Source organism: Trachymyrmex septentrionalis, unplaced genomic scaffold (genome assembly GCF_001594115.1).
Source record: "Trachymyrmex septentrionalis isolate Tsep2-gDNA-1 unplaced genomic scaffold, Tsep1.0 scaffold172, whole genome shotgun sequence".
Lineage (NCBI taxonomy): Eukaryota > Metazoa > Arthropoda > Insecta > Hymenoptera > Formicidae > Trachymyrmex > Trachymyrmex septentrionalis.
Window position 1 is genome coordinate 816,234 of NW_017304887.1, and position 12,306 is coordinate 828,539.

The window sequence follows — 12,306 nt, forward strand, 5'->3', positions numbered from 1 at the left end:
CTAAGTCAATTCTGGATCAAGTCTAATATAAAGATCACCTTTAATGTCAGCGGCAGATGAGAATCTGGTGACCTCGTTTAAATACCGCACGAGAATACGAGCTAAAGTATCGAGTATCGATAGCTTTAAAGCAAGTTCTGTAAATTGAGATTTTCCGGCATTTTGTGACCGGTCGCGGCTCCGTTTTTACTTTAAAGAGAATCCTTCCCGCGGAACATCAAGGTTAAGAAAGGATCTATAATAGTCCTTTTGTCATGCGACGTGTTATGCACACAAATCTCCTGTAACACGCTCGTTCAAACAGACCTATATAGACATCAGGCTAAGTTCTAGTGAAAACTAATGTTAGGCTCGAGTACTCATATGGATAATAGAACGATGGAAGATTTGGATATAACTATGTATACTATGAGCTAGGCAGCCATCCAACACCAGTACGATATACGGGATTTAAACGTATATACGTATACGTAGAAATCAAAATGGCTCTCGTTACTTGTTAAACTATTCTAAACACTAAACGTATATTTATATGTATATATAAATATTTATTGAAAGACTTCTGACCAATCAGAGATTATCTCGATACGTATTCATGCGGTAAATACGAGAATATCGTGTTACCAATTTTTTTTTTGTATTTGCTATATGAGTATCTAGGTGTCTCTGAGTTGAACAATATGTGCACTGATTCTATTTTTGAAATACAGAATTGCAATTCGCCAGTTGTTTGTACGACAGATTATATATACGGAATGCCCCGAGAAATATATGCGATACAGCACAGTATTATATCTACCGAATAACTCTATCAATATTCCATTGAATAACTTGACACATATTTCTGAAAATAGCTTCAATACATATTTATGACTCAGAATCGTATGAATATCATAAAGTTTTTTCGAAATTATGTAAAATCAAATAATCAGTTTTCATTATTGATGAAAGCAAATTGTTTTTGATGCAGTAATTTTCCCTGCAGTCGAGCTAAGAAAAGAAATTTGTTCCGAGAAACATTTTATTGAGAAGTCATGGTTAAACATTTCTCTATATAGGTATGTCTTTTACCTTAGTTATGTTAGAACTGTTTTACGGTAGAGTTATCGAAGAAGCGAGTTAGGTTGTAAAAAAATCAACTTTCTTTTGGCGTGTTAAATAGCGATTAAGAGCGGCTTTAAAGCAGATTTGAAAACATAGATACGTAGTAACAAATGTAAGGAGAGCAAACCAAACTCGAGGTAGAGGCAAGAAACTAATTCGAACTTTTACCGCTGCAGCGAAATCGTATAAGGCTGTGATTTACATCGCTTCTTCGATACTTACCCTTTGCCAATCGTATTACGCCGATTGAAGAACCAATTATTCCCTTAATGAAATTGCAATAAAATATCTCATGCCGTTACACGATATGGCGCGGCGGTCATTTTTTGTGACGATAAAACTGGTTATCGGGCGATCATATTAATTCATTTTAATCGCCTGTTCGTTGAAAGCGCCGATCATCCGATTCCCAATTTAGTGGAAAGTATAACGTAATATTAACGTAACGGTACACTGCACATATATCATATTACGCGACCTCTATATATACGCAGATTTATTTTAATGTGATAGAACACGTCTATAATGATGGAACTAATAAATTGTTAATTGCCATAGATTTTGTACCAATTACAGAATTGATAAGGTTCTTTGAATTTCATATACGTATACAAATGTAAATAGAGATCGAGATGAATTTTTGCTACAATTTTTATTGATAAAGTATACGTTAAATTGACATAAAGGAAGTAGGACGGCGCGGATATTTTAATAATACGTATCCTATATTTTCGCCGCGAACACGAGAGAGAAAGAAAAAGAATACATTTGTACGTGAATCGATCGGTTTTTAAAATCGCACGTGGTGAGAAAGACGAACGAGGACAAATACAGATCGCGTAGACGATACAACGAACAACGGATGCACAACTAACATACGATTTTCTGTTTCCTAAGCATTCCATAAAAATAGATATATAGAATATACATATGTATATTTATATACGAAAAGAGTTCAACCAATAATAAACACTATCGGTGACAATACTCGAACTATGGGTACCTAAAGTAACTAGATAGCAACAATGTCTCGTATTCAATCAGCATTAAGTAATGTATGAGAATGATAGTGATGTGAAATTGAATTCAGACCAAGCAAGCGAGTACGAATAAACATGAATAAACAGCTTGTTTCAATACTGTACTGCTGGTACTGTTCGCATTCATTGAAACAAGTTATTCATTCGTGTCTGTTTCGCTATCGTCTACTTGGTTTGAATCCAGATTAAGAAAGTGTTGATTTGTACGTTTTGTGTGAATAGTTAATTCGTTAATAATTAAACAAAAATAGAAGCTATCATGTATAATATTTGCCAATGAAGTAATCAAGAATTTTCATAACAATTTTTAGCAAAAGTAAGAATTCGAATATTGAATTTTAAATATATAATTTAAAGATTTATTATTATCAAAAGCAGATTAAAATATCCGCTTGTTATGAATATCATCAGTTGAGAACGTAGTAACAAAAATAATAATATCAGAGATATATTTTAGAATCAAGAAAATATCTCTCGATAGAATTTTAATGCCGATTTCAAATACCATTATAACTTATTAAATTTTTCTCATAAATAATTTTTTAAATTATCTAAAATAACAACAGTTTAGAACATTAAACATTTTAAATGTCCAGATTCATTCACGATTCTTATGTACGAAAAAAGTTTTGATACGCACATACAGCGATATTGAGTATAGTGTTTACAGTGGACTGACAATGAGTACGTATGTGTTTGTGCAATGCGTGAACGTGTATGTGGAATCTGGGTATGTACTACGTACTACGGATTACGGTTACCGTCAACACGAGCGAGAACACGAGAACTTGGTGGAACAACCTGGCACTTTGGGGTTGAAGCTTACCGGTGCAACCCCCGCTGGGGCTCACGGACACTCGGCCTACCCTTGGCCCCACTGCGCGGTACACGACCGCTCCTACCCAACAAGAGACATCACCGATCTTACATGATATAGAAATGTCCGTCAATCATACTAAGATAATTTTATCATCTATTGACAATTGGACAACTTGGTGCTGGATTAAGTTTCGTATAAAATTCGTAACCACATTCAAGTTTCCTTTACGTTATTATGTAAAATTACGTTATATGTGAAAAAATAGATATCTTTTATAATGAAATCTATAAATGTAGCAAAAATGTTTATTCTTCTGCTTATTTTTATAATTTTTTAATTTTTCGAAAAAACCCAACAATTCGATCTTTTTAAAAATTAATTGCGAATATAAAAATATATCAAGTATAGAAATATGTATGTACAAATTGAATGAATTATATTAATGAATAAAAAAGTTCGTGATTGTGTACACGGTGTGCCTACGGTTTATAATTAAATGAGAAATACAAATATGTACATATGCATATTAAAATTACCACTATATAAATATCTGCAATTGCTGTTTTAATAGCATTTTATAAATATGAAGAAAGTTCTCCACACTATCAAGATTTTCTGTACATAAATCTTTTTTGCTTTTTTATTTATATAATTTATATTTTACACTCAGTGAAAATCTTTGATTAAAAAAAAATTTGTTTGAATCAAAGAAATGTGTGCATTGTTATATAATTAAAGAAAAGTTTCTTTGATTTAAACGTTATTTCTTAAAATCAAATAAATTCTTCTTTGATTTGAATATTATTTCTTGAAATAAAGTAAATTTTTATTTTTCTCAAAGGCATTTTCACTTCAACTTAAAAAAAATCAATGAAAGAAACGATTTTTTTTATTTAAACATAATTTTTCTCTGGATATACAACGCACTTAATTCAGCACCGTATATTCCATATTATGCTTCTAGATAAAATACTTCGTATTTGCTCACGTACTTGTGATATTCCAATTTTTTCAAATGTCCTATTGTCTATGAGGTACACGATGTCAATAGAAAAAGAAAGAGGAGAGGGAGGGGAGAGAGAGGGAGAGAGAGAGAGAGAGAGAGAGAGAGAGAGAGGGACTCTTCATTACCACAAGTTACCTTCATATGTGCACCCTTAATTGAGGAAATGGGCAGAATAAAGGTACAATTCTACTTAAGCCTTTTTTCCGGCAATTAGCTTTTTTATGTATTATTGATCGTAATAGAAAAGTATTGTATAACATGTAATTTCTTAAGACATTTCTTAAAGACATTACATAAATTCAAAATTTGATATTGCATCCATTTGTGTACATATAGTAAAAAAGTAGCAAGTTATTTTAGTTTTTATTAATATCAAGACTTTATAATTAGGTCTTTATTCCGCTCATCTCCTCAATTTGATGCTTTGGCTTCAAATTGTATTTAGAAGCATATTACTTAAATGTCAGAATATATATTATTTTGAAGTTGAACTTCAGTATACCATGTATAAATAATATCTGATTTAATTAATTTTTGAAATTTGAAAGAACGTCTTTTGTATTAGAGATATTACATCAACTATTTCTTATTAAAAATTACAAATCAAATTGTACTGATCTATGTGAGGTGACACCTAGCTCATAGTAGAGACTCAAATTAAAGTATGTTGTATCATTGGTCGTGCTACAAGAACGATAGTAAGAGTATCCTCGTTAAGAGAAGAGGTGCATTTTGTTTTGTCTTTTCTCCTTCTTCCAGCACATGCAGTATCGAGAAATTCTATCTTATATTTTTTCGTTCATTGCGTGGTACTTTTTATTTGTTACAGACATTTACTATTCATAATTCTTAATCGTTATAATAATAGAGCTCCAGAGAGAATCGTTACATAGTGGTGTTAATATGTGTACGCGCGTGCGTAAGTGAACTCACTCTGTCATTCAGTTCCAGAGCGATCTCTGACGGGCATCAAGTGTTACGTTATTGAGTACCCACGAGACAATTACAAAACTTTCGCGGCTGCAAGTTCTCTCTTCGTCACCTTCTTACTCATCGTTACTTATCGTTGGTAATATAATTAATCGTCCGAGCCCTCATCGATCGCCTGTTAAATTAATTACTTTCACGAGTGTGTTTTCTCTTAAGGCGCGTATAGCGCAAGCCGAGGAAAGAAGCATCGTCGGAAGCATGTTTCATTCTACACCGTTCGAAATCTTATGCATTAAGAAAGATTGGCGATTGTCGAATAAGACGATTTTCGCGTGCAAGAAAACTTGAAGAGATTTTCTGAACAACTTGTAAAAATCTCATTTATACGGTAATAATAACTTAAAAAAATACATCCGCTTGTGTGTGAATTTTACAAAGTATAAATATTCTAAGTGTGCGATTAGAGAACGAGCTCACTGAATACCAGTCGTTTTTAATCCATAAGTACCATAATAGAATCTTATGTAACTCAAGTTTCATTGTCTTGCATTCCGTTGGATTTTCGCTTTTTGTCCTAAAATATCTAAAATTGTTCTTAAATATGCTTTTGTATGACAATTCTTAGATTTAAAAGTAATGTGAGAATCGTTATAAATAAATGTTAGAGGAAAGAAAAATATTAAGGGACATTCTTATATGTATATTAAATAATAGTCATGAAAATGTTATATATTTCAGTAAAAAATATCATAATTTTTACTCTGGTACTTAAGGATTAATGAACGCGTTAGAAGTTTGTTGTTTAAAAACGAAATGAATATTTATTGAACTTCTCCCATTTCCTAACCCTTAATTGACGTTTTAATTCAATCCCAAGCGTAACCCGCGAGTCAATCGGCTTCGGATCTGCACCTTTCTGCTCTCACAACATTATATTATCTTGGACGGTATATTTTCTCATATTTCAGACATTCTCCAATTGCTTTTTAATTTCGCGTATTTCATAGCGACGTTCTTCAAGTAGTCTTGCGTGGTACGCGCTTCAGCATCGTTAGATTATTTTCTCTGTGAGTGCAAGTGGCATCGTGAGAGTCATTCTCGGGATCGGGCAAAGTATTATTTTTATCCACGCGCGATCATAATGATTTAACAACAATCTTACGAATAGCAACAATCGGACCATAGCTCGGTAACGTTAACCGCGCTGTTCTGAGAAAATTTAAAGAAAATTTCGACATTTACTTATGCGAAAATGTACACCTAGACAAAGTGAAGTTTATGAAATATACAAAAGAATATATCACTTATCGCGAGATTTTTTGTTTTCGGGCAGGACAGTGAAGTTAACGCGAGCGAACTATAGCCGCGCATAAAAGTATCAATAATATTATTTAAGCATTTCGTGTCGTTAACAAATGTATAAGCTCAGGACATAAATGTCTCCTCTTGGGTTTGCCTTACTCATTATTGTCTCGCTCATAAACTCTAATTGTAAGATTTGCATTCGCATCACGCGTTTAACACTGGATGTAACTGTCTGCTGTTTATTGTTAAACAAGCGTCTGGATCTTTAGCAGTAGACGTAACAGTCTGATGCTTAGAGAAATAACAATACTGAGGTATAATTTAGATAGATAATTACAAGTAAACAAAGCTCAAAATTAGGCAATTATACCTTTTATCTATAATTTAGAACAACATTAAACACGAGCTTTAAAGTACACAAATTGTTAAAACATTTTCGACGTTTTAGCACTTTACATTCCTAATAATATATATTGAATGCGATTTTCATATACATAGATTAAACATAACTGAAAATTAGATGGTTGCATTACGGCTAAACACAGCGCTAAACCGATAAGCGAATGCAAGCCTTTGACAATTTATGTTGTCGGCAACTCGCAAAAATGATTCCAGCGAGACAATTTCGCGGGAACGAGCGTAAATCTGGCTGTTCTCTTCGTGAATCTGCGTTCTCCATAACGTCTTAGGGACGAGGACGGACAATTCGCTCGTCGCCCTTTTGTCTCTCTCCTATACGCGCGAGACTTATCGTAACATATATTTCGTACACACATCTCTTTTTATTCGTTTTCTCGCCCTGCGATCCATACAGATGGTTCGTTAGGACCTTCATTAACGACAACTCGAGAATACACAACGGAATCCAAACTCGATCACAGCTCTCGCGAACGTATAATACGTTGCGGTATGGGTGGAATAATGCCAGAGGGATGCGGGCCAGCGAGGGGTAGGAAGGATGGAACCGAGAAAGCAAGGAGAAGAAATTAGTGCGACGACACCGCTCGCGTCTCCTCCTATTTACCGTTAATAAATCCGCGTTGTAATTAATTACTCTTAATCTTCGTTATACATATGAAGGTAAATGTATACATGCAATGTATGATGTAGGAACCGTAAAAGTACCTACGTCACTACGATTTACGTGTGCATTATGCATAATCTACCCCTTTCTCTTTTTTAAAGATACCTTTAACGTCCTTAATTAATCTTAATTGCATTTTATTTCTTTTGAGTGCGAATCTTCGTGCGAGCGATTCAGAAAATTTAATTAAATGAAAATCTGCAATGCGTGCGTGACGCGTAATGAGAGTAAAATTAATATATACGAGGACTTTAATGGAAATCCCTGATTACGACTGTTATCATCGCGCGTATTAAATCTATTTAATTGCGTTTGGTGTTCATCGTCCTTGCTTTCTGGAGTTTCCCGACGCTCTATCGAGGGACGGAAGTGCGGGACTTCGGAAAGGCCTGGAATTAACGGCGTAATAATAATAAAGAAGCGCAAAAATGGCCAACGGTCCTTGAGCGGCTTATGCTCGATGCTAATCTCTCCTACGAGGGTCGGTACTCTTTTTCTTACGTTTCACTTTCGCCTAACTCGACGTATGCCTTACTCTACGTTTAGCACAATATGTAACTTTTTTTCTGATTAAGAAATAGTCACGTGCCACGATAACAGCACCTTGTTCGCGAAGCTTTTGTGCGATGCATTTTAATCCTCCTATAATAGTTTTGTAGTCAACAAATCTACGCTGTGATTATTAACAAAACGTGTAACTTATTTACTTCAAGTTCCTTTTTTTTAGTTTGTTTCAATTAGCTATCTTCCCTGCTCTATTGTTATTTTAACAGAAATTTATATTTTAATATTGTAAGATAGCCTAGTAAAAATCTAATTTTCTGATGCTGCCAAAATATTTAATCTTTGAAAAATAGAATAGTGATAAATTATGCCCTTGTTCTTCCCCTTTAGAAAGTCAATATTCACAAGTTTCTCGAATCTATGATTGAAAAATATTGAATATTATATATTCACTAATCGCAAGATTATTCACATCTTAAATCTAGGACTCAAATCCAAAGTCGAAACGTTTGCGTTTCTTTTGGTAGATATATTTGGTTGCAAACTGTATCTATCGCGTTGGGAATATGTAATTTATGCGCCAATATTCACGGAGCATGGCATTCTAATTGTATTAAATTAATTTCTTTAATCCTCCCCCTTCTCTCAAAAATATTACTATTTTATTTTATTTCAAATTCTGAAATAGGATTTGAGAATAAAGAACCATATTATTATATAAAGATATGTTATTTTAGTTTGCTTCGTATTACCTAAAACCTGATTTTTATGCAATTTAAATGTGACAATTACAGGGCCGCGTATACTTATGACCGTTATAAATCATCTCGTCAAAACGCATGTATGTCCGATTCACTGGCAGCAAAATTCAAGATAAAATGTTGATGGATGTATAGGTAACTCTGTTGCGCGTCGCTTCAACAAGGCGCCATAATCGAGACACTCGGAAACGTCTATATCGTTATGTCTACATATATATGTCCTACACTAAATGTTTTCGATTAAAGTGTTTAGCTTAGAGATTACATAGAACGTGGCTACATCTTGAACTGCTACATGAGATCAACATCTACGTGAGAGAAACGCGTTAAAGTTTAAAGTGAATGGAAAAGAATGATGGACCGAAAGATAGGCAGGAGGAAGTGAAGGAGGGGCATTCTAGTAAAGCATGAGGGAAAATTCATAGTTTTCAATAATCGTTAATTGTTAATCGTATAATCATTATATCTAGTTTGCGTTCTCATTATGACTCATGGTAATTCCGCATTAAGATATCTATCTCAGATTATATCATCGATCTATTATTACCGTGTGTTTCGTGTGTGAATTTATTATAGCTGCTATATCCCCTCCCCCACGTATATATATATATATATATATATATATATATATATATATATATATTATAACGAAGGGGTAAGATTATCTCGGCAAAATTCCCTTGTTAATTATTATATCTATATTTTCGCGGTAGGCAACAATGATTGATAGCTAGTGGCAAGGCTAGCTCTTTTGTCACGAGATTCCAATATTTTGATATTTGCGACTATTAAATAATAAATATATGTCACTTTTTAAATAATATCAATTTATAAAAGAACTTAATCAAAATGTGCATTTATATACAATAATATAATAATAAAATCAATCAGGAAATATTATTTCCCTGCATCAACTATTAATATTTGAATTTTAATTTACTTTCGAGTAACGTATATAGTGAAAATAATTTATTGTTTTTTATCGTAGTTATTACTGTAGTTATTAAAGTGTTTCTTTGTTTCGATGGTACAGTAGCTGTCTAACATTGCATTAATATCTTTTAGTATTTTCTCTCTTTTTTTCTTGCTCCGATATATTTACATTTCCATTCCTGCGTTATTTCTGCGTTTTTATTTGCCTGAGATTACTTTTGCATTTTACAAAAAGTAATAAGGACTTGATAATTAATTTTTTTGATACAATAGCCTTGAATAAATAGCCTTGCCATTAAGCATCATAGATTCGGATGTGCGCTCATCTTCATTTTTTTAGATGCTTTTCAAAGTAACGACAGAGGAATACAGAAATCTGTCTATCTCTACGCGAATGAGAAGAAGATAAAGTATAAGAACAGAAAGAGAGAGAAGATGGGAATAGTACTCGGCTTCCACATCGAAGAATCATCATTAAATCTTGACGCTCAATTTCCTTATCTATTTCATTTTTTTTAAACGTGCCCTATATTTTCTCTCTCTTTCTCTCGCTTTGATATTTACGCGTTTACCCGTTTCTTTCCTTGCCGTTCCTTCGTTCCTGTTTGCTTGAGAGCGAATGCTTTTGCAGGAAGGCGAGCACTTTTTCGCGCGAGATATTTCTGCCGAAGATTTTGTGTATGTGTATGTGTGTGTGTGTGTGTGTGTGTGTGTGTGCGCGCGCGCGCGCGCGTGCGCAAATGTGTGTAAATACGTGTAGTATTTGTCGTTACTTTTTTAGAATCTTGTGTTTGGCAGTACCTAATGGAATGGGGGTAGAGGCAGGCGACGCTTTGCTTGACGTAGGACCACAGAGTTTGCCAGCCATGCGTCTGTGAACATTTTTTAATTTCCGGTCAAGCGATTCACGTGAGAACAGGCCGTTTAAAAAAATTCAAATTCGACTTTCGACAGGTACCGATAACAAAAACATTCGTTGGACAATTTTGAGAAAACATACGGTCGCACTCTCGGATTAACCTTTCGATGATAACGGAGATGATACCTCATGTTAGCGCGATACAAGCTGACAAAATTTGTGTTAACAAGATTTATGTTAACAGCGAAGGATTATTCCGAGCGGCTAAATTATAAGCGATTTCATTACAGCCGAAATAACTTACCGATAGGTAAATAATTCAAAATTGAAATAAATGAAATATTGGATATTAATTCCTAGTGGATTTTTTCAAAGTAAAAATTATATTAGTCCACGCAAATATTATTTTACACAGCGATATTTTCCATTTCATATAAATAATATAAATCATAATAACGTAATTAATCTCAACCACAGAATACTTTTCAATTATATCAAATGATTGCAAAAAGTCGAAGCATATTTTCGCGTGAAAATATCGACTCATTATCTTGGATTATAATTTCTGCTACATTCGCGGATCGAGTCGATTAGAATGATATCGGTGAAAAATTTGCATTGAAATTAAAAATTATCTATATGTATATATTCTTGAAATGGAAATTTTTGACAAATTCTTGGTCTACAATTTGATGAACTTTGTTTTTCGGTATCGCGGCATTTCTATTGCAAATGTATTTTCTGCGAGATTATTCTGATTCTAATAATGAGCCATAAAGATCAGTTCGGCGAATAGTGCCGCGTATTGTATTAATCGTAGCGATTCCATATTTATCACCAGCGACTGATCGCCATTGTAGAAACTAATGATATTTCATTAATAATTCACAAGACTCGCGTTTTAACAAATATGAGCAATATTAATTTACATCACTCACGCTCTGTATATATTATCCGTTCTGTATACATATATATTTATATATTTATTTATATCGTTTACTCTTTTATTTATATTATGTGTACATAATGTGTGATATGAATAATAACTGTACAATCGCGCATATTTACAAGATATTCCCGAAAAAAATATCGAGACATATAACGAAATAAATTTATATACGCAGCATTATATGTATATGCAACACTGCTGTTTATTTGAGGAACTCAGGAAGATAAGTGAGAATTATGACAAGTTAAAAGTATCGCAAGTATTTAAATATTTTAATTCTGCATATCTCTATGGAGAACGCCGTACTCCGGAAATATGCAGAATTGACAATATAAGAAATTTTCTCTGTTAAATCGAATAACTTTTCCTGCCTATTGAATGACATATGAATAGAAATAACAAAACTGTAAACATTTTATAAAACATTCACAAGAACTTTCGCACACATAAGAAATACACATTTATATATAAAACAAGCAAGTACACGCATATATATATAGAGCTTATGGACAAAAAGTTGGCAGAAATGTAAAAATAACGATATTTATATTTTAATTTCGCATAATTCCCAAGCCCAATGTGTTTTTCCGGAAGACTTTCACGTTGTTGAATAGATATTTCAAAAATGCAAGACTTTTTTTATCAGTTTTGACATTTTCTTGAAGCTTCTTCAGGCGTACGTGGAGACTTTCGTGACCCAATGCATTTCCGGGGGTGAAGTCTCGAACGGTCTCGGGTGCGCGCACGTGTTTGTACGCAACTCATTGCGAGGGCGAGTTTGCATTTGTGTTCCGGACGCGAGCAGGTGCCGCCGCGTATACTATATGTGTCTCTCGCATGACGGCGATATCGTAAATCTCCGGAAACGGCGTTATATATAAGCTTCGGATATTTGGAATTCTTAGCGTGGAGTCGAGGTTTTCCTTAAGCTATAACGTATTACCTTAGCCTCGTCGTTCGCGCTACAAACGATATGTACAACGATTTACAACAGGTATATATATATATATA

At 33.7% G+C, this 12,306-nt stretch overlaps 1 protein-coding gene across 4 annotated transcripts in view; it reads right to left on the reverse strand.

Annotated features, from left to right (window-relative positions):
• The window catches only part of LOC108746488 (RNA-binding protein Musashi homolog Rbp6), a 448,396-nt gene that overhangs the window by 15,368 nt on the left and 420,722 nt on the right, over nucleotides 1-12,306 (reverse strand). Inside the window, exon 10 of one of the 4 annotated variants that reach the window (XM_018483300.1) lies at nucleotides 2,971-3,042. The exons of the other annotated variants lie outside the window; for them this stretch is intronic. Within the exon in view, the coding sequence (XP_018338802.1) occupies nucleotides 2,971-3,042 (72 nt within the window). The remainder of the gene's footprint in view (nucleotides 1-2,970; nucleotides 3,043-12,306) is intronic. 4 annotated transcript variants of the gene reach the window in all.